The 21648-nt window shown below is 45.8% G+C and overlaps 1 protein-coding gene across 1 annotated transcript; it reads right to left on the bottom strand.

The window, feature by feature from the left end:
• Positions 1 to 525: 525 nt before the first annotated feature.
• Positions 526 to 20240, bottom strand: enc3 (ectodermal-neural cortex 3). Its single transcript, XM_041840608.2, has 3 exons — positions 19974 to 20240; positions 14524 to 16339; positions 526 to 1817 (listed from the first exon to the last, which is right to left on the bottom strand). Exon 2 carries the CDS (start codon positions 16330 to 16332, stop codon positions 14563 to 14565), a length of 1770 nt encoding a protein of 589 aa, XP_041696542.1. The 5' UTR covers positions 16333 to 16339; positions 19974 to 20240; the 3' UTR covers positions 526 to 1817; positions 14524 to 14562.
• Positions 20241 to 21648: the final 1408 nt, after the last annotated feature.

The raw sequence follows: 21648 nt of genomic DNA, 5'->3' as shown, positions 1-21648 counted from the left end.
TTTGAGCCCAACCCACTATACGGCAGAACAACTGGAGATGGAGACCATAGATGGAGACAGACAGGGAGGCAAACAGGCATCCCTGTTAAACACCAAAACTTTCTGGAATTTCCGTTTGGAAAATGTTCCAGACATGCCCTCGGTATCTGCCTGATTATATGGTTGTCTATACTGTTCACTTCACAGCTGGAACATTCCGCTCATTCTCAGAAATAAACAAACAAACAGTTTTTATGTTTTCCAACCAGATTAGTTTTAATGACATACATGGAAGATCAGTATCAAACGACAGCTTTGAATGTAATGGTAGAAAATGCCATTCTTCAAAACACTAAACATACAGTAACATTTGGTTTCATAGGTCTGTTTTTTCATAGGAAAATTATTGTAGAAAGAGGAACAGCTTGAATGTGGCGGCACGTAGCCTAGCGGTTAAGAGCGTTGGGCCAGTAACAAAAAGGTCGCTGGTTCAAATCCCCGAGCTGACTAGGTGAAAAATCTGTCGATGTGCCCTTGAGCAAGGCACTTAACCCTAATTGCTCCTGTAAGTCGCTCTGGATAAGAGCATCTGCTAAATGACTCAAATGTAAATATGAATGTTTGCTACATATAAAATTAAGACGAAATTATTTTTGCAAATCATACAGACTGTTCAAAAACCTCAACAGGCCAAACTGTTATTGTCCTGCAAGAAGAAGAATACTTTGATCTGAGTCATGATAAAAGGGGCACTTTTACAAAAGAGATGTTTCAGTAGACACATGAATGTGAAGACAACTTGGCAAAGCATTGTTGTGAAGACATCCTCAGGTAGCTATGAGTTTAAACTTTAAGACGGATCCTAAATGGATCTTCTTGCGTTCGAGCCATCCTGTGAATGTCCTGTTAGTGAGACAGTCTGTACATTCACAGAGCTCAGTTTACATTAAAATCAACCACACATCCTCTTTCAGGCCACTTCCAGGGACAAACAGAACCGAAGACACTAAAAAGGTTGCAACATGGGGACATCCAAACTATCCAAAAAAGTAATAATTGCATAAACTCTGAGACACGAAACATACAAAAACAGACATTTTCAACAACATACATTTAATCAAATTGTGATTTGTGTCTTCAGCAATGAGTCTCATTCCTTGCAGTGTGTTTTAAGTTGAGAAAGAGGACACACATTTAGTTGACCAAAATTGAAGGAAGTTCGAGTCCAAGTCTAAAAATAAACAGGGAGATTGTTCTATGCACAAAATCATACACTTCACTTCCCAAAATGAACTCCCTCCCAACTAACTTGGGCAAGGCCTCCTTCAGTTTGTCACTAGTTCATTAAAATGACACCTGAGGAACACAGTCAGTAACCCAGTGTTGGAGGAGCCCTGTGGGCCAGACCCATGCCCTTCTCTGTCAGAGCAGGAGAACCAACATGGCGGCTCCTTTTACAGTAGCTAGTCTAGTGTACGGCGGTCTGGTGCAGCTCAGGCCAGTAGCTTCATGGAGAGTTACCCAGCAGAGGAAACATCAGATGTGGGCTGGGGAGGGACAGGCCTCTAGTCTCCACGACCACCCTGTCCTCTCGTCTCCACGACCACCCTGTCCTCTCGTCTCCACGACCACCCTGTCCTCTCGTCTCCACGACCACCCTGTCCTCTCGTCTCCACGACCACCCTGTCCTCTCGTCACCCGACCTTAGGCCCAGTTTAGACACGCTACCGCTCTCTTCTGACTGCAAGGCTGGAGGGGAGGGTTGACAACCCCTCCTCACACCTCCACTCCATTCCACGGCCACCGAAGGGAGACAAGCCTGCGTTCCAGACACTGATCTGGAGAGAGAGAGAGAGAGAGAGAGATGAGCGTTAGGCATACCAAGAACTCTAGAGTTGGTCCATGAGAATCATTCACATTTTTGTGAACACTTGTCACATGTCTAGTAAAATCAAATGAAATCACATTTTATTTTGTCACATCCACGTGTTTAGCAGATGTTGTTGCGGGGGTGTAGCGAAATGCTTGTTCTTCTAGCTCCGACAGTGCAGTAATATCGAACAAGGAATATCTAACAATTTCACAACATATACCCAATACACACAAATCTAAGTAAGGAATGGAATTTAAGAATATATACATATAATGGACAAGCAATGACAGAGCGGCATGGACTAAGATACAGTAGAATATTATAGTAGCAGCTCATATACAGGACCTGAGAATGCAGATACTTCAGTCTGGACCATTAACAGCTCCTCAGTATAGTGTCTTATCAGGCTTATTCATGCTTTATGACAGGGAGATAAATCCCCATGAATGTAGGATAGGAGTTGTTCCTGTTACAAAAACATAGTCTTGCTGTAATATTATTTAAAAAAAATAAAAATACACTCAAAAAGAAAATAATTTTGGGGCATTCAAATAAAAATACCTCATATGCCTTAACCCTAATTTTGGCTTAAAACTAATACATATCCAGGCTTGTCAGCTAGAAATCTGTTGAGCTGTAGATATGCACATTTTACATTTAGTGATTCCCCTAGGTTCTGTAGCTGGAATCTCTTACCCCCAGCTTGTCTTTGTGGCCTCAGCTATTTTAGAATCTAATTTCCTTCCCCTGCTGTTAAGATGGAACGGTTCTTTAGAAGAAAAAGAAAAAAAGTTACATATTCTGATTTGCATTTTGGGAGATAATGCTATTCTGTCTGCGGGAGCTGTTCGTTCATGTGTGTGTGTGCCTAAAACAGACAGCAAAGCATGGTGGGTTACAGCAGACAGAGACTCTGCTGGGGGTGGTGGTTTAAGGCAGCTTAATGAGCTCATTACCATAGCAGAGCAGAACCTGGGTATTTTCTCATCTCATCTCAGAGCAGAACCTGGGTATCCTCTCATCTCAGAGCAGAACATAACAGAACCTGGGTATCCTCTCATCTCAGAACAGAACAGAACCTGGGTATTTTCTCATCTCAGAGCAGAACAGAACCTGGGTATCCTCTCATCTCAGAACAGAACAGAACCTGGGTATTCTCTCATCTCATCTCAGAGCAGAACCTGGGTATCCTCTCATCTCAGAACAGAACCTGGGTATCCTCTCCTCTCAGAGCAGAACAGAACCTGGGTATCCTCTCCTCTCAGAGCAGAACAGAACCTGGGTATCCTCTCATCTCAGAGCAGAGCAGAACCTGGGTATCCTCTCCTCTCAGAGCAGAACAGAACCTGGGTATCCTCTCCTCTCAGAGCAGAACCTGCAGAGGCTGGATAATACAGCAGGAGCCTGAGTCTCCTCTTAGCATCAGCATCTGCTATCTGCTATGGAGGCCCAGGTTGGGGCTACACTGTCACATCACAGCTACTGAGGCCTGTACCCATGAGCACTGGAGAGCAGCTGCTGTTCTCATACTATAGTGCATACACATTACATGTAAAAACTGTCGTTTATGTTGACTAATATGCTACACCTAATAACACCACATCAGCAGGCCAGATGAGACTTTCCACTGCAGCGAGTGTGTGTGTGTGTGTCCTGGCACACTCCCTGCTGCTGTTTTTAATCAATTTTTCCACTAGTGTAGATGAAACCCAGCACCACCAGGAGCATTAGTGTAGATGATGAACCCCAGCACCACCAGGAGCACTAGTGTAGATGATGAAACCCTGCACCACCAGGAGCACTAGTGTAGATGATGAACCCCAGCACCACCAGGAGCATTAGTGTAGATTATGAAACCCAGCACCACCAGGAGCACTAGCATAGATTATGAACCCCAGCACCACCAGGAGCACTAGTGTAGATGATGAACCACAGCACCACCAGGAGCACTAGTGTAGATGATGAACCCCAGCACCACCAGGAGCATTAGTGTAGATGATGAACCCCAGCACCACCAGGAGCATTAGTGTAGATGATGAACCCCAGCACCACCAGGAGCATTAGTGTAGATGATGAACCCCAGCACCACCAGGAGCATTAGTGTAGATGATGAACCCCAGCACCACCAGGAGCATTAGTGTAGATGATGAACCCCAGCACCACCAGGAGCATTAGTGTAGATGATGAAACCCAGCACCACCAGGAGCACTCCCCCCCCCCGCTGCCTGCCACCGCATCACTGTTTCACAAGTACGGCACCTTTAAATATAGTTATCTTTCTATTTAAAGTGAGGTTTCACATTTAGCTGCATTCACGTTGCAAAGCAACTCCTCTCAACTTGGTCCCAATGAGGTGAAGTAAACTCTACAACCTCAGAGGTCAACGATCAGTCATCACCACCTTTACTACCATGAGACAACACAACAGAAAGGCTCATCAGACAACACAGGCTCGTCTCTGTTTCAGCCTGTCTCGACTGGCTCTTCTTCATATTAGTAAAGGGTCAAACAGCCATAAACTCCCCTCTGTGTTAGCTCACGGTTGGCCTTTCACCTATTTCCTAACGCCAGCCCATCCCAGTGAGTCTGGTTAGTCCACTACAGACAGTAAGCCAGAGAGTCTGCACCCTTTTCTCTATATAGTGTACCCTGCTTTTGGCCTTGGCCTGAGTGTACACAAATCAGGAGTTGACTGTAGTTCCAGTCCTGGGTGGAAGGATGTATTTTCACCAGAACCCTGCATCTTCATGTGTTCCCCGTCTAACAACATACCCTACACAATGTTTACTAATGACCAGTTCTAATTACAATGTATCAGCTAACATGGAAAACACAGCACACTGACAGCCAGGCTAATTTACACCAGTCTAGCTCTGTCCGTGGGCTAACGGTCTAGCTCTGTCCGCGGGCTAACGGTCTATCTCTGTCCGCGGGCTAACGGTCTAGCTCTGTCCGCGGGCTAACGGTCTAGCTCTGTCCGCGGGCTAACGGTCTAGCTCTGTCCGCGGGCTAACGGTCTAGCTCTGTCCGCGGGCTAACGGTCTATCTCTGTCCGCGGGCTAACGGTCTATCTCTGTCCGCGGGCTAACGGTCTAGCTCTGTCCGCGGGCTAACGGTCTCAGCTCTGTCCGCGGCTAACGGTCTAGCTCTGTCCGCGGGCTAACGGTCTAGCTCTGTCCGCGGGCTAACGGTCTAGCTCTGTCCGCGGGCTAACGGTCTAGCTCTGTCCGCGGGCTAACGGTCTAGCTCTGTCCGCGGGCTAACGGTCTAGCTCTGTCCGCGGGCTAACGGTCTAGCTCTGTCCGCGGGCTAACGGTCTAGCTCTGTCCGCGGGCTAACGGTCTAGCTCTGTCCGCGGGCTAACGGTCTAGCTCTGTCCGCGGGCTAACGGTCTAGCTCTGTCCGCGGGCTAACGGTCTAGCTCTGTCCGCGGGCTAACGGTCTAGCTCTGTCCGCGGGCTAACGGTCTAGCTCTGTCCGCGGGCTAACGGTCTAGCTCTGTCCGCGGCTAACGGTCCTAGCTCTGTCCGCGGGCTAACGGTCTAGCTCTGTCCGCGGGCTAACGGTCTAGCTCTGTCCGCGGGCTAACGGTCTAGCTCTGTCCGCGGGCTAACGGTCTAGCTCTGTCCGTGGGCTAACGGTCTAGCTCTGTCCGTGGGCTAACGCTCAGACAGAATACTAAAGACAAATGAGCATCGTCTTACCAGCAGTTGGGCTTGACAAATTCTAACACAAACATTGTTCCTAGCAGGCGCTGGATTGAGACTAACAGCGGGACAGAGAATACCGCTGTGTCAGACCAAGACCCCCTTCAATGATACACGCTTCTGAGTGATAAATAGTGTAATAATTCAAACTAATTGCCAGCTGCAGGCTTTTGAAAAGGCCCTACAGCCCCGACGACTCATCTGTTTTAAAGTGATCATCAAATTATTGTCTGAAGATTAGTCGGTCATTTTAAGCACCTTTTCCCTTTGTATTCCGCACCATGGAGAAAAGGCCAATAAAAAGCCTATTAGTTTTATGCAAATGATGCTGCGCCAAGTGCCATAATGTGGCAGATTGATTACTCTGGAGACTCAAGACAGAGTGGGGGCACGCGCCCTGAGCTCACCCCGCGTGTTTCTCTCTCTAGAGAAGGGAGGGAGGGGACGCTGAACACAGATGCCCTTTCAAAAAGGCTCATTCAGAGAGCGTTCCTGGTGGCCTTTAATAAAACATTAGTATTGAGCAGCGGGCCTCCCTCCTCCCCACTATCCTCTGCCCCCTTCTTTAACAGCAGTCTGGGGAGGCCCACTGAAGCCTGCCCACTGACCTATGACCCTGCCCAGGTGTGCCCCATCACACAGAGCCACCCACCGCCTCAGGTTTCAGTTGGAACCGTTAAATGGGCCTCTGTTTCTGGGATGTTTGTGAGAGGAGGGGGGCAGAAAAAGAGAGGGAGAGGAGGGGGAGAAAGAAGAGGGGAGGCAGGAGACAGGAGGAGAGGAGAGAGGGAGTGAGAACAAACAGCCATTGCTAGGCCTGTTGGGTGTCCGAGGAGACCGCGTTGAACTTTGTGCTCAGATCTCCGGTTACAATCTGTCTGCCTGTAGTCCTACACCAGTCACCAGCACAGTGTTGGGGCTAAGCTAGGATACCCCCCCACACCACACGTCAGCTAAGACCCAACTCCCTCAACTCATGATTAACTACTCTAGGGGACTATGCAAGCAAAGGAAAACAGAACAAATCCACAGGAAATTATGGAGTCATTACAGAAGAATTCCTATTATTTTACTCTAAAAATAGTTCAATTAACTCTGCAAAAAGAGTGAAATTAACACTCAGTGGTGTAAATTAACTCTATTGTCCTTCTTATTCTGTGTAGAGTAAAACACTCAAAACCACACCCATCATTATATTTCCCAGCATGCTCTATTGCAGTTTGATTTTTTTTTTATTGTTTGTTTCAAAAATCGGTGGTGTTTTTGCATTAAATCATATGCAACACAAAGATAAAATAACATTTTTCTAAACTAATCTAATCTGTTAGTTGAATTTATTGCACCCGTTACTGAAATGTTTATTTCAGTTTAGATGGTTTATATGCAGTCTCATTTATTCATTTCTCTATCCCACCCTTCTGGGGTGAATCCAGGAGGGGGTTTTTGTTGTTTTGGTTTTGAATTATTTTCCCTTGCATACCGTTTTTAGATGTATCCATTTTGTTTCAGTGTGTTAAACTGTTGCACTGGTATCCTGCCATAATATCACTGGTGTAATTGTCTGAATGTTCCTGCTGCCGTGTGTGTGAGAAATGGAGCTCACTCAACAATCAACACTTATACCTCTGCTCTACAGTAAAAACATTTAAAAACACAGATTGTTTCTTGTCTAGACTATGAGTCTACGACAAACCATAATTTGAGTGTTTACAGTCACACATATTATTTTTCTCCATCAACAGTGAGTGAATGGATGGTGGCCTGAATCTGTGGTCAGACCCATCTGGAGAGAAGAGTGGTGAAAACTAGCTGATAATTACACTAGAACAAACTGCCAAGACAACTGAAATCTCCCCACCACAAATCATTACCAATGGAGCTGAAACCTTTATTCCTCTAGAATTAGAAGGAAAAGGGTGTGTGTGTGTGTGTGTGTGTGTGTGTGTGTGTGTGTGTGGTATTTGTAGTATGGGTGGAAGACAGGGTGGTTTCATAAGCATGTTGAAACACAGTGATAATAATAATTTAACTTGTATAGCGCTTTCATTACAGAAAATAAATCTCAACGCCCATAAAAAGCCAAACAAATAAACATTTAAATTGAGATGGAACATCTATCTGGCTTCGGATGAAAAGGCTGGCAGTTGAGACAGTTAGGATTGGAAAGGCAGTGTAGCTTCAGCAGAGGGGGCATCGATGGTAGAGCCAGAGAGAAACAAAGACTGTCTGACAAACAGGCCCAGAGCGATTCATCAGTTCACCACATCTGCTTCTCTGACGGTCAGTTTCTCCATAGGACCCGCTCCTCTGCAGGTACTGGTCCTCCATAGGACCCGCTCCTCCGTAGGTACTGGTCCTCCATAGGACCCGCTCCTCCGTAGGTACTGGTCCTCCATTGCCGAACATGTAGCACCCACCTGTGTGATGCCACGGCTGCTTAAAAGCGCACAAAATGCCACCACATTTTGGCAGTGGTTATACGTCAACTTTGAGCACGGAAAAAGTTCCAACTCCTCCTCTTTCTCAATTTTCAAACAGAAATGGGGTGTGCCTTTGGTGGGTCATCGATGTGTCATTCTGGTCATGCACGCCGCGACCGACGTAGTTAGTTGGTTAGCTAAGCTAGCCAGTTGTAGCTAGCTAGTAGCTCCTCCAGTATGTGTTGACGTCATTTCACAGGATTCGTTTATGGACAGACGCTGTAGAGATCGGTAAGAAACGGCACTTCTGTAGCAAAAAATTGTATTCATCCATTTTCTTTTGTTTTAAATCATTAAAATGACCTGGTGTGATGGTGCATTGATCAGCTATACAGTTTAAAAGCTATTATTTTTGTTTTTTGGGCCAAAGTTGACCTTTAAGAACAGTCCCTGAGCCTCTATCTGCCCTCACTCACATCCCCTCTTTAGACCTCTGACATGGTTGAGAGGCAGGCGTCTCGTGTGTGTTTGTTTCAGCGGAGGCTGGTGAGGGAAGGACGGCTCATAATAATGTCTGGAACGGAATAAATGGAATGGCAAACACACAGAAACCATGTGTATGATGTATTTGAAAAGATTATTTCACTTATAATTCACTGTATCACAATTCCAGTGGGTCAGAAGTTTACATACACACTAAGTTGACTGTGCCTTTAAACAGCTTGGAAAATTCCAGAAAATGATGTCATGGCTTTAGAAGCTTCTGATAGGTTTTTACAGTGATGGTATATTTCTAAAATGGGCTTTATTTAGTGTATTTTAATTCCATTACTAATATCACAGGATGTGCAGATGGATTTGGCGCATGCGCACTTGCTGAAAAACATTACTTAGATTATTTCCAGAAAAGGCATTTCTTGGTTGCATGTAACTTTATTTTGACCTTTTCTGGAAGTACATGCGGCCGGGATGGCAGTAATGACGATAGTTGCTTAGCAAAACTCCATTCTTTGGTAAGTACCGAACGTATTCTGCCATGATTAAGCTTGAAAAGCTGGTGAATGGCTGCTTCCTGGGCTTAAAGGGATACTTTGGGATTTTGGCAATGAGACCCTATGTATACATACAGTTGAAGTCGGAAGTTTACATACCCTTAGGTTATGGTCATTAAAACTTGTTTTTCAACCACTACACAAATGTCTTGTTAACAAACTATAGTTTTGGCAAGTCGGTTAGGACATCTACTTTGTGCATGACACAAGTAATTTTTCCAACAATTGTTTACAGACAGATTATTTCACTTATAATTCACTGTATCACAATTCCAGTGGGTCAGAAGTTTACATACACGAAGTTGACTGTGCCTTTAAACAGCTTGGAAAATTCCAGAAAATGATGTCATGGCTTTAGAAGCTTCTGATAGGCTAATTGACATCATTTGAGTCAATTGGAGGTGTACCTGTGGATGTATTTCAAGGCCTACCTTCAAACTCAGTGCCTCTTTGCTTGACATCATGGGAAAATCAAAAGAAATCAGCCAAGACCTCAGAAAAAAAATTGTAGACCTCCACAAGTCTGGTTCATCCTTGGGAGCAATTTCCAAACACCTGAAGTTACCACGTTAATCTGTACAAATAATAGTATGCAAGTCTAAACACCATGGGACCACACAGCCGTCATACCGCTCAGGAAGGAGACGCGTTGTCTCCTAGAGATGAACGTACTTTGGTGAAAAAAGTGCAAATCAATCCCAGAACAACTTGTGAAGATGCTGGAGGAATCAGGTACAAAAGTATCTATATCCACAGTAAAACGAGTCCTATATCGACATAACCTGAAAGGCCGCTCAGCAAGGAAGAAGCCACTGCTCCAAAATCGCCATAAAAAAGCGGTTTGCAACTGCACATGGGGACAAAGATCGTACTTTTTGGAGAAATATCCTCTGGTCTGATGAAACAAAAATAGATCTGTTTGGCCATAATGACCATTGTTATGTCTGGAGGAAAAAAGGGGTGGCTTGCAAACCGAAGAACACCTTCCCAACCGTGAAGCACAGGGGTGGCAGCATCATGCTGTGGGGGTGCTTTGCTGCAGGAGGGACTGGTGCACTTCACAAAATAGATGGCATCATGAGGAAGGAAAATTATGTGGATATATTGAAGCAACATTACATTTACATTTTAGTCATTTAGCAGATGCTCTAGCATCTGCTAAATGACTAAAATGTAAATGTAACGATTCCCACGGGGGGCCAGTATGAAAAAAAATATATATATATATATATATTTTTTTTCATACTGGCCCCCCGTGGGAATCGAACCCACAACCCTGGCGTTGCAAACGCCATGCTCTACCAACTGAGCTACATCCCTGCCGGCCATTCCCTCCCCTACCCTGGACGACGCTGGGCCAATTGTGCGCCGCCCCATGGGTCTCCCGGTTGCGGCCGGCTACGACAGAGCCTGGATTCGAACCAGGATCTCTAGTGGCACAGCTAGCACTGCGATGCAGTGCCTTAGACCACTGCGCCACTCGGGGGTCAGTGGTCTAACATCTCAAGACATCAGTCAGAAAGTTAAAGCTTGGTCACAAATGGGTCTTCCAAATGGACAATGACCCCAAGCATACTTCCAAAGTTGTGGAAAAATGGCTTAAGGACAACAAAGTCAAGGTATTGGAGTGGCCATCACAAAGCCCTACCCTCAATCCTATAGAAAATTTGTGGGCAGAACTGAAAAAGCGTGTGCGATCAAGGAGGCTGCAAACCTGACTCAGTTACACCAGCTCTGTCAGGAGGAATGGGCCAAAATTCACCCAACTTATTGTGGGAAGCTTGTGGAAGGCTACCTGAAACGTTTGACCCAAGTTAAAACAATTTAAAGGCAATGCTACCAAATACTAATTGAGTGTATGTAAACTTCTGACCCACTGGGAATGTGATGAAAGAAATAAAAGCTGAAATAAATCACTCTCTACTATTATTCTGACATTTCACATTCTTAAAATAAAAGTGGTGATCCTAACTGACCTAAAATAGGGAATTTTTACAAGGATTAAAATGTCAGGAATTGTGAAAAACTGAGTTTAAATGTATTTGGCTAAGGTGTATGTAAACTTCAGACTTCAACTGTATGTATAGGGGTAAGGGAACTAGGCAACAGGATATAAGATAAACAGAGTAGCAGCAGCTTGTTCTGTATGTGAGCAATGATGTAGTGTTTGTGACTTCAACTGTATGTGTGTGTGTGTGTGTGTGTGGGGGGGTTAGTGGGCTTCTGAAAAATCCGATTTTCCATTTCTATTGCAGCACAGCAGCAGGCTGAGTGACTGAGCTCACCAAGCTTTGGTGTCTGTCTGACTGACTGGCTGAAAACAGAGCAAGGCACCAAAGCTTAATGAGAGAGTTACTCAGCCTAATGCCAGTCATCCCCCCCAGTTTAGTTTCATGTCAAGTCAAACAGTAGTTACCTACAGCCATCTTAATGAGAGAGTTACTCAGCCTAATGCCAGTCATCCCCCCCAGTTTAGTTTCATGTCAAGTCAAACAGTAGTTACCTACAGCCATCTTAATGAGAGAGTTACTCAGCCTAATGCCAGTCATCCCCCCCAGTTTAGTTTCATGTCAAGTCAAACAGTAGTTCCTTGCAGCTGCATCGATAAAGTCAGCCTTCCCTCCAGCTCCCAGGCGTCTACATGGTCCTAAAGTCAGCCTTTAGCTCCAGGGTACATGGTCCTAAAGTAGCCTTCCTCCAGCTCCAGGCGTCTACATAGTCCTAAAGTTTACAGGCTCACATAGTCCTAAAGTCAGCCTTCCCTCACCTTCCCTCCCAGGCGTCCACATGTTAAAACTCCAGCTCCCGGCTCTACATAGTCCTAAAGTCCCTTCCCTAGCCCAGGGTACAAGTCCTAAAGTCAGCCTTCCCTCCAGCTCCCAGGCGTCTAATAGTCTAAGTCCAGGCGTCCACATGGTCCTAAAGTCAGCCTTCCCTCCAGCTCCCAGGCGTCTACATAGTCCTAAAGTCAGCCTTCCCTCCCACTCCCAGGCGTCTACATGGTCCTAAAGTCAGCCCCTCCAGCTCCCAGGCGTCTACATGGTCCTAAAGTCAGCCTCCCAATACCGCTAAACTACATTTGCCTTTTAAAATCAGGTTTGGAATGATTTTAGTAGCCTATTTTATACTGAACAAAGATATAAAACGCAACATGCAACAATTTCAAAGATTTTAGTGAGTTACAGTTCATAAGGAAATCAGTCAATTGAAAAATTAATTGGGCCCTCATCTACGGATTCCACATGACTGGGAATACAGACATGCATCTGTTGGTCACAGAGACCTTAAAAAATAGGTAGGGGCATGGATCAGAAAACCAGTCAGTATCTGGGGTGACCACCATTTGCCTCATGCAGCATGACATCTCCTTCACACAGAGTTGATCAGGCTGTTGATTGTGGCCTGTGGAATGTTGTCCCATTCCTCTTCAACGGCTGTGCGAAGTTGCTGGATATTGGCGGGAACTGTAACACACTGTCATACACATCGATCCAGAGCATCCCAAACATACTCAATGGGTGACATCAGTCTGGTGAGTATGCAGGCCATGGAAGAAATGGGACATTTTCCGCTTCCAGGAATTGTGTACCGATCCTTGCGACATGAGGCCGTGCCTGGCTGATGGCAGCGGATGACTGGCACGACAATGGGCCTCGAGATCTCGTCATGGTATCTCTGTGCATTCAAAATTGCCATCGATAAAATGCAATTGTGTTAGTTGTCCGTAGCTTATGTCTGCCCATACCATAACCCCACCGCCACCATGGGGTACTCTGTTCACAACGTTGACATCAGCAAACCGCCATACACGCTGTCTGCCATGCACAGTTGAAACTGGGATTCATCCATGAAGAGCACACCTCTCCAGTGTGCCAGTGGCCATCGAAGGTGAGCATTTGCCCACTGAAATCGGTTACGACGCCAAACTGCAGTCAGGTCAAGATCCTGGTGAGGACGACGAGCACGCAGAAATTATTCGGTTGTGCAAACCCACAGTTTCATCAGCTGTCCGGGGGTATGGTCTCAGATGATCCTGCAGGTGAAGAAGCCGGATGTGGAGGTCCTGGACTGGAGTGGTTACACGTGGTTGCAGTTGTGAGGCCGGTTGGACGTACTGCCAAATTCTCTAAAACGACGTTGGAGGCGGCTTATGGTAAAGAAATTAACATAAAATTATCTGGCAACAGCTCTGGTGGACATTCCTGTAGTCAGCAAACCAATTGCACGCGCCCGCAAAACTTTTGGCATATGTGGCATTGTGTTGCGTGACAAAACTGAACATTTTAGAGTGGCCTTTTACCGCCCCCAGCACAAGGTGCACCTGTGTAATGATCATGCTGTTTAATCATCTTCTTGATATGCCACACCTGTCAGGTGGATGGATGATCTTGGCAAAGGAGAAATGCTCACTAACAGGGATGTAAACAAATGTGTGCACCAAATGAGAGAAATAAGCTTTTTGTGCGTATGGAACATTTCTGGGATATTTTATTTCAGCTCATGAAACATGCGACCAACACTTTACATGTTGCATTTATATTTTTGTTGAGCGTAAATTGTTTGTGTTGCTGCCACACCTAGGACCTAGAGGATATAGCCGTAGGCCTGGGACAGCTCACAGATATTGCACAATCCTCACCAAGGGACTGCAGTGCATTGCAAGCACAGGCCTGAACTCTGCTGAGAGTGATTGAGGGCTAGAGCGACGTGAAGCGGCTCTGTGTGTCTGTAATTACTGCCAGGCTGACATCCCGATTTCCTACTGCTCCATAAACTACTGACTTTTCCATGTTCATCATCCAGCACCCAGCCAGCCTAGCACCCAGCCAGAGGCCAACATTAGATAATATTGTAATCATCGGCAACCATGACAACCATGACAACAGAGGATTGATAAACTGTTCGTCGGCCCCTTCTGATGTCAGCCTGGGGTCACTGATACTGGACTGACAAGAGAGGACGACTGACTGATCTCGCCGACCGACAGTGTTGTAAAGTCCTTGAACGCTATATAAATCCAGTCAACTATTTGTATTATTACCTCTGTACAAGGCCATAGTGTTGTAAGGGGGAACAACTATGAAGGAGAGTGATGCTCTAATATCAATTGAGACTAGATCAGAGTGGAACAACATGACTTGACCTCTCGTCCTACACACTGTCCTCTAGATTTATACGATTTTGGTTGATCTAGAGGGGGGCGCATGTGTTAACAATGAGTTTTTTTTTCTTTCATTAGTTGTTTCCATTGCTGACTGATTTGAAACACGTCTGCAGAGACAAACTGTCTCCTCATCTGCATGTTTCTTTTAAAAGATATGTGATTGTCTGTGCCGCCCTCTTAAAAAATGGTTTATCAATTCGTCTCCCCAACGACTTTGGGAATACACTCCAGAGTTTCCATTCACATTGTTTTTTTAGAGTAGGCCTAACCTGGGTCTGTGCAACCTGTGACCTGTTGTGTTTTGTACGTGTTTGAAGAAGCAACTCACCAGTGATCCTAACAGCCACTTCTTCCTGTTGCCCCGTCACTATGCTGAGAGATACTTCCAGGTGCTGACGAAAGCTGTGGGGATCAGCGAGTAGGGCACACTGGTCACGCTATCCCACGAGTCTTTAGAAGGGTCGTAACAGTCCAGGGTCTTGCACCTCTGAGCACCAAAGTAGCCCCCCACAACGTAAAGCCGGTTCCCCGACGCCACTGCGTGACAGCTGATCCTCTTGGCCATCACGTCCCCGAACTTGGACCACTGGTACGTCTCACTGTTGAAGCGGTAGGCCGAGCTGGCCGAGAACTCTGTGTCCCCACCGATCACTACGACGTGGTTACCTACCACAGCCGCCGCCGTGTAGCGCCAGAGCTGAGGGCACGAAGCAGGCACTGTCCACCTGTTCTGGACCGGGTCGAAGCACTGCACCTTGGGAAACTTATCTCGGTTGACGCTGGTGCCCCCGAAGACAAACAGCTTGTTCTTGGCCCCCACCACTGCAGCATTGCTAACCCCCTCTCTGAGAGGAGCTACAAGGGTCCACTTGTTGGTCTGTGGGTCATACTGCTCCACCTGTTTGAGAGAGACTGATGGAGAGGCTGGGAAGGAGCCGGCCAGAGAGGTGTGTCCACCTACAACGTACAGGATGTGGTCAAGCTCAGCTGTCCCGTGTCCGAACCTGGCCACCAGCATGGGTGCGGCTTTAGACCACTCATCATGCAGGGTGTCATAGACCCACATGTCTTTGGAGGCCCCGTTCTCTGAGCCCCTCCCCCCGGTCACGTAGACCTTGCAGCCGATGGCACAGGCGCTGCACTCCTTACGGGGGCTGGGGATGTCAGTTTTGGGGGTGATCTCCTTGGTCTTGTTGTCGATCATGTACACCTTGTCACACATGAAGGTCTGGCCTCCCAGGAGAAGAAGGGCCTGGCTGACCTTCCTAGGCCGGGCGCAGAACCCTGTCACAATGCCGTCGTTCTGGAGGATCCTCATCTTACAGCGCACCGCATCCTCCACGATCTCCCGGCCCACTTTGTGGCCCATCACCAGCTCCTCAGAGGCCACGTTCTTCAGCAGGTATGTCTCAGGCAGCAGGGCCAGACGCACACAGCGCAGCAGCTCCGGCAGGTCGCCCAGCCTCCTCTCCATGTCCGCCTTCACCCAGTCTATCACAGCCTCATATACCAGGCTCTCATCCTCCACCTCCAGCTCCTCGCTGAACACCAGCTCCTGGACCTTGTCTTTAGGGAGATTAAGGAAGTCCTCCGTCCTGTTGAGGGTGGCGAAGTTGGCCAGGCACATCCTCCAGGAGAGCTCGTAGAGCCGCTGGCATTGGTGGGCGTCCGACAGCAGCATCATGCCCAGGCAGTTGGACGGTGCCAGGTTCTTCTCTAGGAACTCAGAGCAGGCGTCTCGGATGTCGTGGAACTGGAGCATGTCCCCGGCCTCCAGAAGGGACTCTGCGTTCTCCTCGTTGATGATGACGCGGGCCGAGTAGGCGTAGTCTAACAGCAGCTCCAGCACCTCTGGGTGCAGCGAGTCGTGGAAGTTGACCTCGGCATCGCGGCTCTCCCTCAGGCCTCCGCTAAACATGGCCTCAAAGTAGCGGCTGCAGGAGGCCAGCACTGCGCGGTGGCAAGGGAAGACATGGTTCCCGGCCCTCAGGACCACGTCAGTGAAGACTCTTCGCTTACGGAGCAGGTTGAGCTGGGTCAGGAGGCTGTCTGCATGAGACGTCTTGTGGAACAACTGGATGTTCATGGAGCCAGAGCTAGAGCGGGATTTCCTGTTCTCGTGGTTGCTCACAGACATCTTGGACCTGGAGGGCAAACAAACAAAATGTTATTAATTTATTGATATAGCTACATCTATTTGTCTAAAATGTCATTATGAAGCATCAATTTCTTTAGCTTTACAGCCTTGACATGATCTTGGATATCAAAATATGTTCTGCTCCCTTTACAGGCTTATTAGGGGCCATTTACATTAGTAAAATATGTCTAGTTAGATATATTGCTCTTCAACATCAGATTTGCAACTTTTCTGTTTACACTAGCCTTGGATGTGGTGTAGCCTTGGATTCCTGCTTCATGCCTGAGGACCATAGCCACAGGAAGTAGTTTGGGGGTGGGGGTGCTGTAAAATGGGGGTGGGGGCTGGACAAATATTTTTGCCTAACTGATATATCCGCTAACACAGGACTATTAATGGCCCAGTGCACTACTTTGAGATTTTTTTTTTTTCTAATAATGATATATACACACACATATATTTGTTTATGATTTTATGATTCAGGGGGTGCTGCAGCCCCTGCGTCCTGCGGCTATGGTGAGGACAGCTATTTGCATACATTTTAGTCATTTAGCAGACGCTCTTATCCAGAGCGACTTACAGTTAGTGAGTGCATACATCATTTTTTATACTGGCCCCCCATGGGAATCGAACCCACAACCCTGGCATTGCAAACGCCATGATCTACCAACTGAGCTACATCCCTGCCGGTCATTCCCTCCCCTACCCTGGACGACGCTGAGCCAATTGTGCGCCGCCCCATGGGTCTCCCGGTCGCGGCCGGCTACGACCTGGATTCGAACCAGGATCTCTAGTGGCACAGCTAGCACTGTGATGCAGTGCCTTAGACCACTGCGCCACTCGGGAGACATACCGTAAATACCATAGTATATAGACAAATAAAATAAGGATAGCAATTAAAACGATACAGGAGCTTCTCATCTAAACCATATTGCACAGTGCTGCACACTTGATTAATGCAATTATTGACAAATGTGTGGATATTTTTAAAGACTTTAATGTTGTATTTGGCTAACAGAGCAAAAATGCTGTCTACTGGTATGAAGGTAATTCTTGCAGGGACATTGTTGTTTTTACGGAGTGATACGGAGTTTCTGTATCCCAATTTGCCCAGGCAAAAAATTCCCGACTCCCCACTCTGCTGCTATGCTGAGTGCTCCGCTGCCACTCCCCCCCCCTCCTTGATCGCCTTTTGTCTGGTCACTGGTGAAGACTACAAACTTCATGTTTAACACAAAACTGTTCCAACTATTGCATTCCCTCAGTAGGCTTTTAAGCACATGGGCGTTTTCATGTTCTTTTTTCATGAGGGGAGTAGGCTACATGCAGCTATTTACATGTTCATACAAACGTTGTTGTCAGTATTGCAAACATAAGGACGATACAAACAGAGTCAGTCTAGCGATTTCATGTTCTTCTTAGCTGCTGAGTTACATGCAGCTATTTACTCTCGCCACCATATCAGCATATGGCAAAACGAACTCGCCCATTTTCAGACTATTTTCACCCGTCTGGATACAGATACACACTCTCCTGCCCAGTGAAACGCAGCAAGACACAGACACGCAGTCCAATTAGCGATTGAACGTTATTTTTTCATCATCATTGCAAACATTGGCTAAGCTGCGAGGGGATGTGGGGTAAAAAGCAGCTACGAATGCGTAAAATAACATGTGCAGAACGTGATCCGGATCCTTAGTTTAACAAAGAGGTTTCTGGAAGGGTCGGGCGTAAATGTATCCGTAGCCAAGGGCTTGTCTTTACGCCAAAACTCAGAGGGGGTATGTGGTGTACATGTCTACCTCCAGAGGTAGTGTGGGAGACGTCTCTTAAAGAGAGATTTTAAAGACGCCCTATGCAGATGTAACAGTGTTGCTTCCCATCCCTCTCCTCGCCCCTACCTGGGCTTGAACCAGGGACCCTCTGCACACATCGACAACAGTCACCACAAAAGCCGCCATTTCCTGGTTCCTGAAATTCTAATAGTTTGCGACAAAACAAGCAAGTATAGTGTATCATTGTACCATCTAAACCGCTGTGAAATATATTTTCCCTAACCAAAAATATTTTTTTTATTTTCAGCTGTTTGAATGTGGTGTACAAAACCGAAAGTAAAAGATGCAAAAACTAAACTTAACGGGAAGTATAGAAATAGTGCACATGGAACAGATCTACTGCTTCTTAGACTTGCTTTCAATGAGAATGACAGATCTATAACACACATTTCTATGTGAATTTGGTCAGGTTGCCCAAAAAGTTTATTATGGCAGCTTTAATCTAGATAATCTCTTTACACTACACAAGTATCTCTCCTGGACCTAGTTTGTGTTGTCGAAGTAGTGTAAAGAGGCCTCTGTAGCTCAGCTGGTAGAGCACGGCGCTTGTAACGCCAAGGTGGTGGGTTCGATCCCCGGGACCACCCATACGTAAAAAATGTATGCACACATGACTAAGTCGCTTTGGATAAAAGCGTCTGCTAAATGGCATATTATTATTATTATTATTATTATTATTATTATTATATGCTGGCAGGGTAAAGCAAACATTGAAATGTTACCCTGACACTCCCATTCTGAATAAATACAAGGCTGGTGCTCCTTTGCCTGGTCAGTAAGTGTCTTTAGGCTATAAAGCCATCAACTCTTATCAGATGGATCCGGAAATGAACTCTGGACTTGAAGATGAAAGGATACCTGATAAGGTTTGTGTTTACACACTGGCAACAAGGGAATCAATACAAAAATCATCTGTCAAAATCTACCAGTAATCAATTATTTACTGACAAATGACTAAAAGTAGAATTTAATCCTCATTAAATACCTAGTTACATTCAATATAACCAGGTGAGGTGAATAAGCGTGCTACCTGGGTGTGGACATATCTTCCTGGCTATATCAGCATTTTAAGCCTATGAATCACGGTGCCAACCTCCCATGACTGTTCCCTCTGTATATCTGGCTCATATCAGACGGTGCCACAGGCAAAGCATTCAACTCCCTGGGTAAAACCTAACACCTTACAGAACATCACCTTCAGGATATAAATTGTCAGAATTGTGCAACACTAAAGCAAATTCGATTTTTATTTTTATTTTTTAAAGATTCCTTCATAATATTGTTTGATAGCCAAATTGCAATTCAGAATCACTGATTATTTCTTCAACAAATTATATACAATTAATTGTAGTTACATTTCAGAAAACATTTAATCACTTGATAGAGGTAACTGCTTAATAAACTGAGGTATTCACATTTCATGAGGCTTATTTATGTTCCAAAAACACCTGCAAATCAATACATTAATAGAACAGAAAAAGATACGAATACAAAATGAGAGATAATAAAAAGACAAACGTTGTGCTTAAATAAACCTCCGAGGAGCAAGGAATCTAACACGACACAGTGTGAAATCCAATTCGTTTTGTGCATACTTGTTAGTAGTCGCCAAAGTTCTGGGAGCGTCTTTAAATGTAAACCATGTCCAGCATGTGCTCCGTTTCTTCCGAACTTAGATCAGCCTGGTAAACATACCGGCTACTACTGCAAGCTCCGGATCGGATGTTACAAGCAGCTAGTTACATTTCGGAAGTACAAGAAGTGTCAAAACAAGCACGTATATCTGTGATCGAAACAAATCCTTACCTAAATCCTCTCGGACCAACGGAGCAAAGCAGGAATATCCGACCAAGGCACCATGCAATGGGCACCCAACTTCTTCGTGAGTTTGATGTGTGTTAATTGACGAAATAACTTTCTAAGTCACGTAGTTCAGACGATGTTTCTCCTAGAAAGCTGGAACACTCGTAACCCATCTGTTATATTCCTTTGTGTTTTTAATACACACTAAATGAAAGCGTTTGCTAAGTTGTTGACAGTGCGTCCGCGTTGTAGACAATATCCACAGCTGTGGCGAAGCACAAGTTACAGCTCCACACGCCCCTCCTACTCATGTCTATGCATGATCTCGTCCAATCACAACAGAGAAGAACGTTTTTGAGCTCCCCCAGTGAACAATTGAATAATAGATGAATATGCTGCTACTACATATCCATTTTGTGACAGATATTGATAGAAAACATTACCAATACACAGTCAAGCTGTTTTACCGTTGTTTATTCAATGTATACGATTTCTTTAATGAAACAGTTTTACAAGGGTTTGCTATACATTTCAATTACCAGTATGCTTGCATGGCTACAGACAAAATAGGTATATTGTACTACTACTTACTGCCTTACACGATATTCTACAGTAGGACAGTTGTGTACAGTACACATTGTATGGTTGGTAAAAGTCCAATAATTCAGACCATGGCTCATTGTTTTTGTAAATTCTTGTCATTTTCTGAAGGATTTATTACGGTAATCAGGGATGTAGATTAGGGGAATTAGAAGGTATTACTGTTCCAATTAGCACACATATTTGTTATAAAACTGAATGGATTTATGCTTAGAGAATAATCTCTGGGATTGTACATCGATGCTGAACTCAACATTCCCCAATAGTGTGCCGTACCAACCAAACAACTGTGAGCACATGGAGAGAGAAACCCTGATAGAGGCAGCATCGATCAATCACATTTATTTTAGAAATACCTTTTTACATCAGCAATTGTCACCAAGTGCTTTACAGATACCAAACCTAAAACCCCAAAGAACAAGCAATGCAGATGCATAAGCACAGTTGCTAGGAAAAACTCCCTAGGCAGCATCAGACTGTCCCAATTCAGAGGGGGAGAGACTCCATCAACTGCCTGCCTGTCTACCTGTCTACCTGTCTGCCTGCCTGCCTCCCTGTCTACTTGTCTGCCTGCCTGTCTGTCTGTCTGCCTGCCTGACTACCTGTCTGCCTGCCTGTCTACCTGTCTGTCTGTCTACCTGTCTGCCTGCCTGTCTACCGGTCTGCCTGTCTACCTGCTTCCCTCCCTCCCTCCCTGATTGTCTGTTGCTCTGTCTGTCTGCCTGTCTACCTACCTGCCCGCCTGTCTGTCTGCCTGACTATCTTCTCACCTCACTGATCTTCAAAAAGACCTGGGACCTGTGTTGTGTTCCCCACCAAAGAGACCAGGGACCTGTGTTCCCTTCCACCAGCTGCCTGGGGGTTGATACTCTGATATGACACTGGGCTCACATTTCCATCTGTGTCCCTCTCTGTCACTCAACAGCTGCGTTTGAAGATTACCAACTGTCGTTCCGTTTTTGTTTATGATATTTTCGAAGGGGGTGTAATTCAGATCCCATCACTTCCTTTGTTGATGGGAGTTTTAACAATCCTGGAATCGCTCTTTGATTCCCTCAAAGGATCCTCTAAGAGAACT

This window comes from Coregonus clupeaformis, chromosome 20 (genome assembly GCF_020615455.1).
Source record: "Coregonus clupeaformis isolate EN_2021a chromosome 20, ASM2061545v1, whole genome shotgun sequence".
Taxonomy (NCBI): domain Eukaryota; kingdom Metazoa; phylum Chordata; class Actinopteri; order Salmoniformes; family Salmonidae; genus Coregonus; species Coregonus clupeaformis.
The sequence above is the reverse complement of the archived record's forward strand: the minus strand, read 5'-3'. Positions and strand labels throughout refer to the sequence as shown.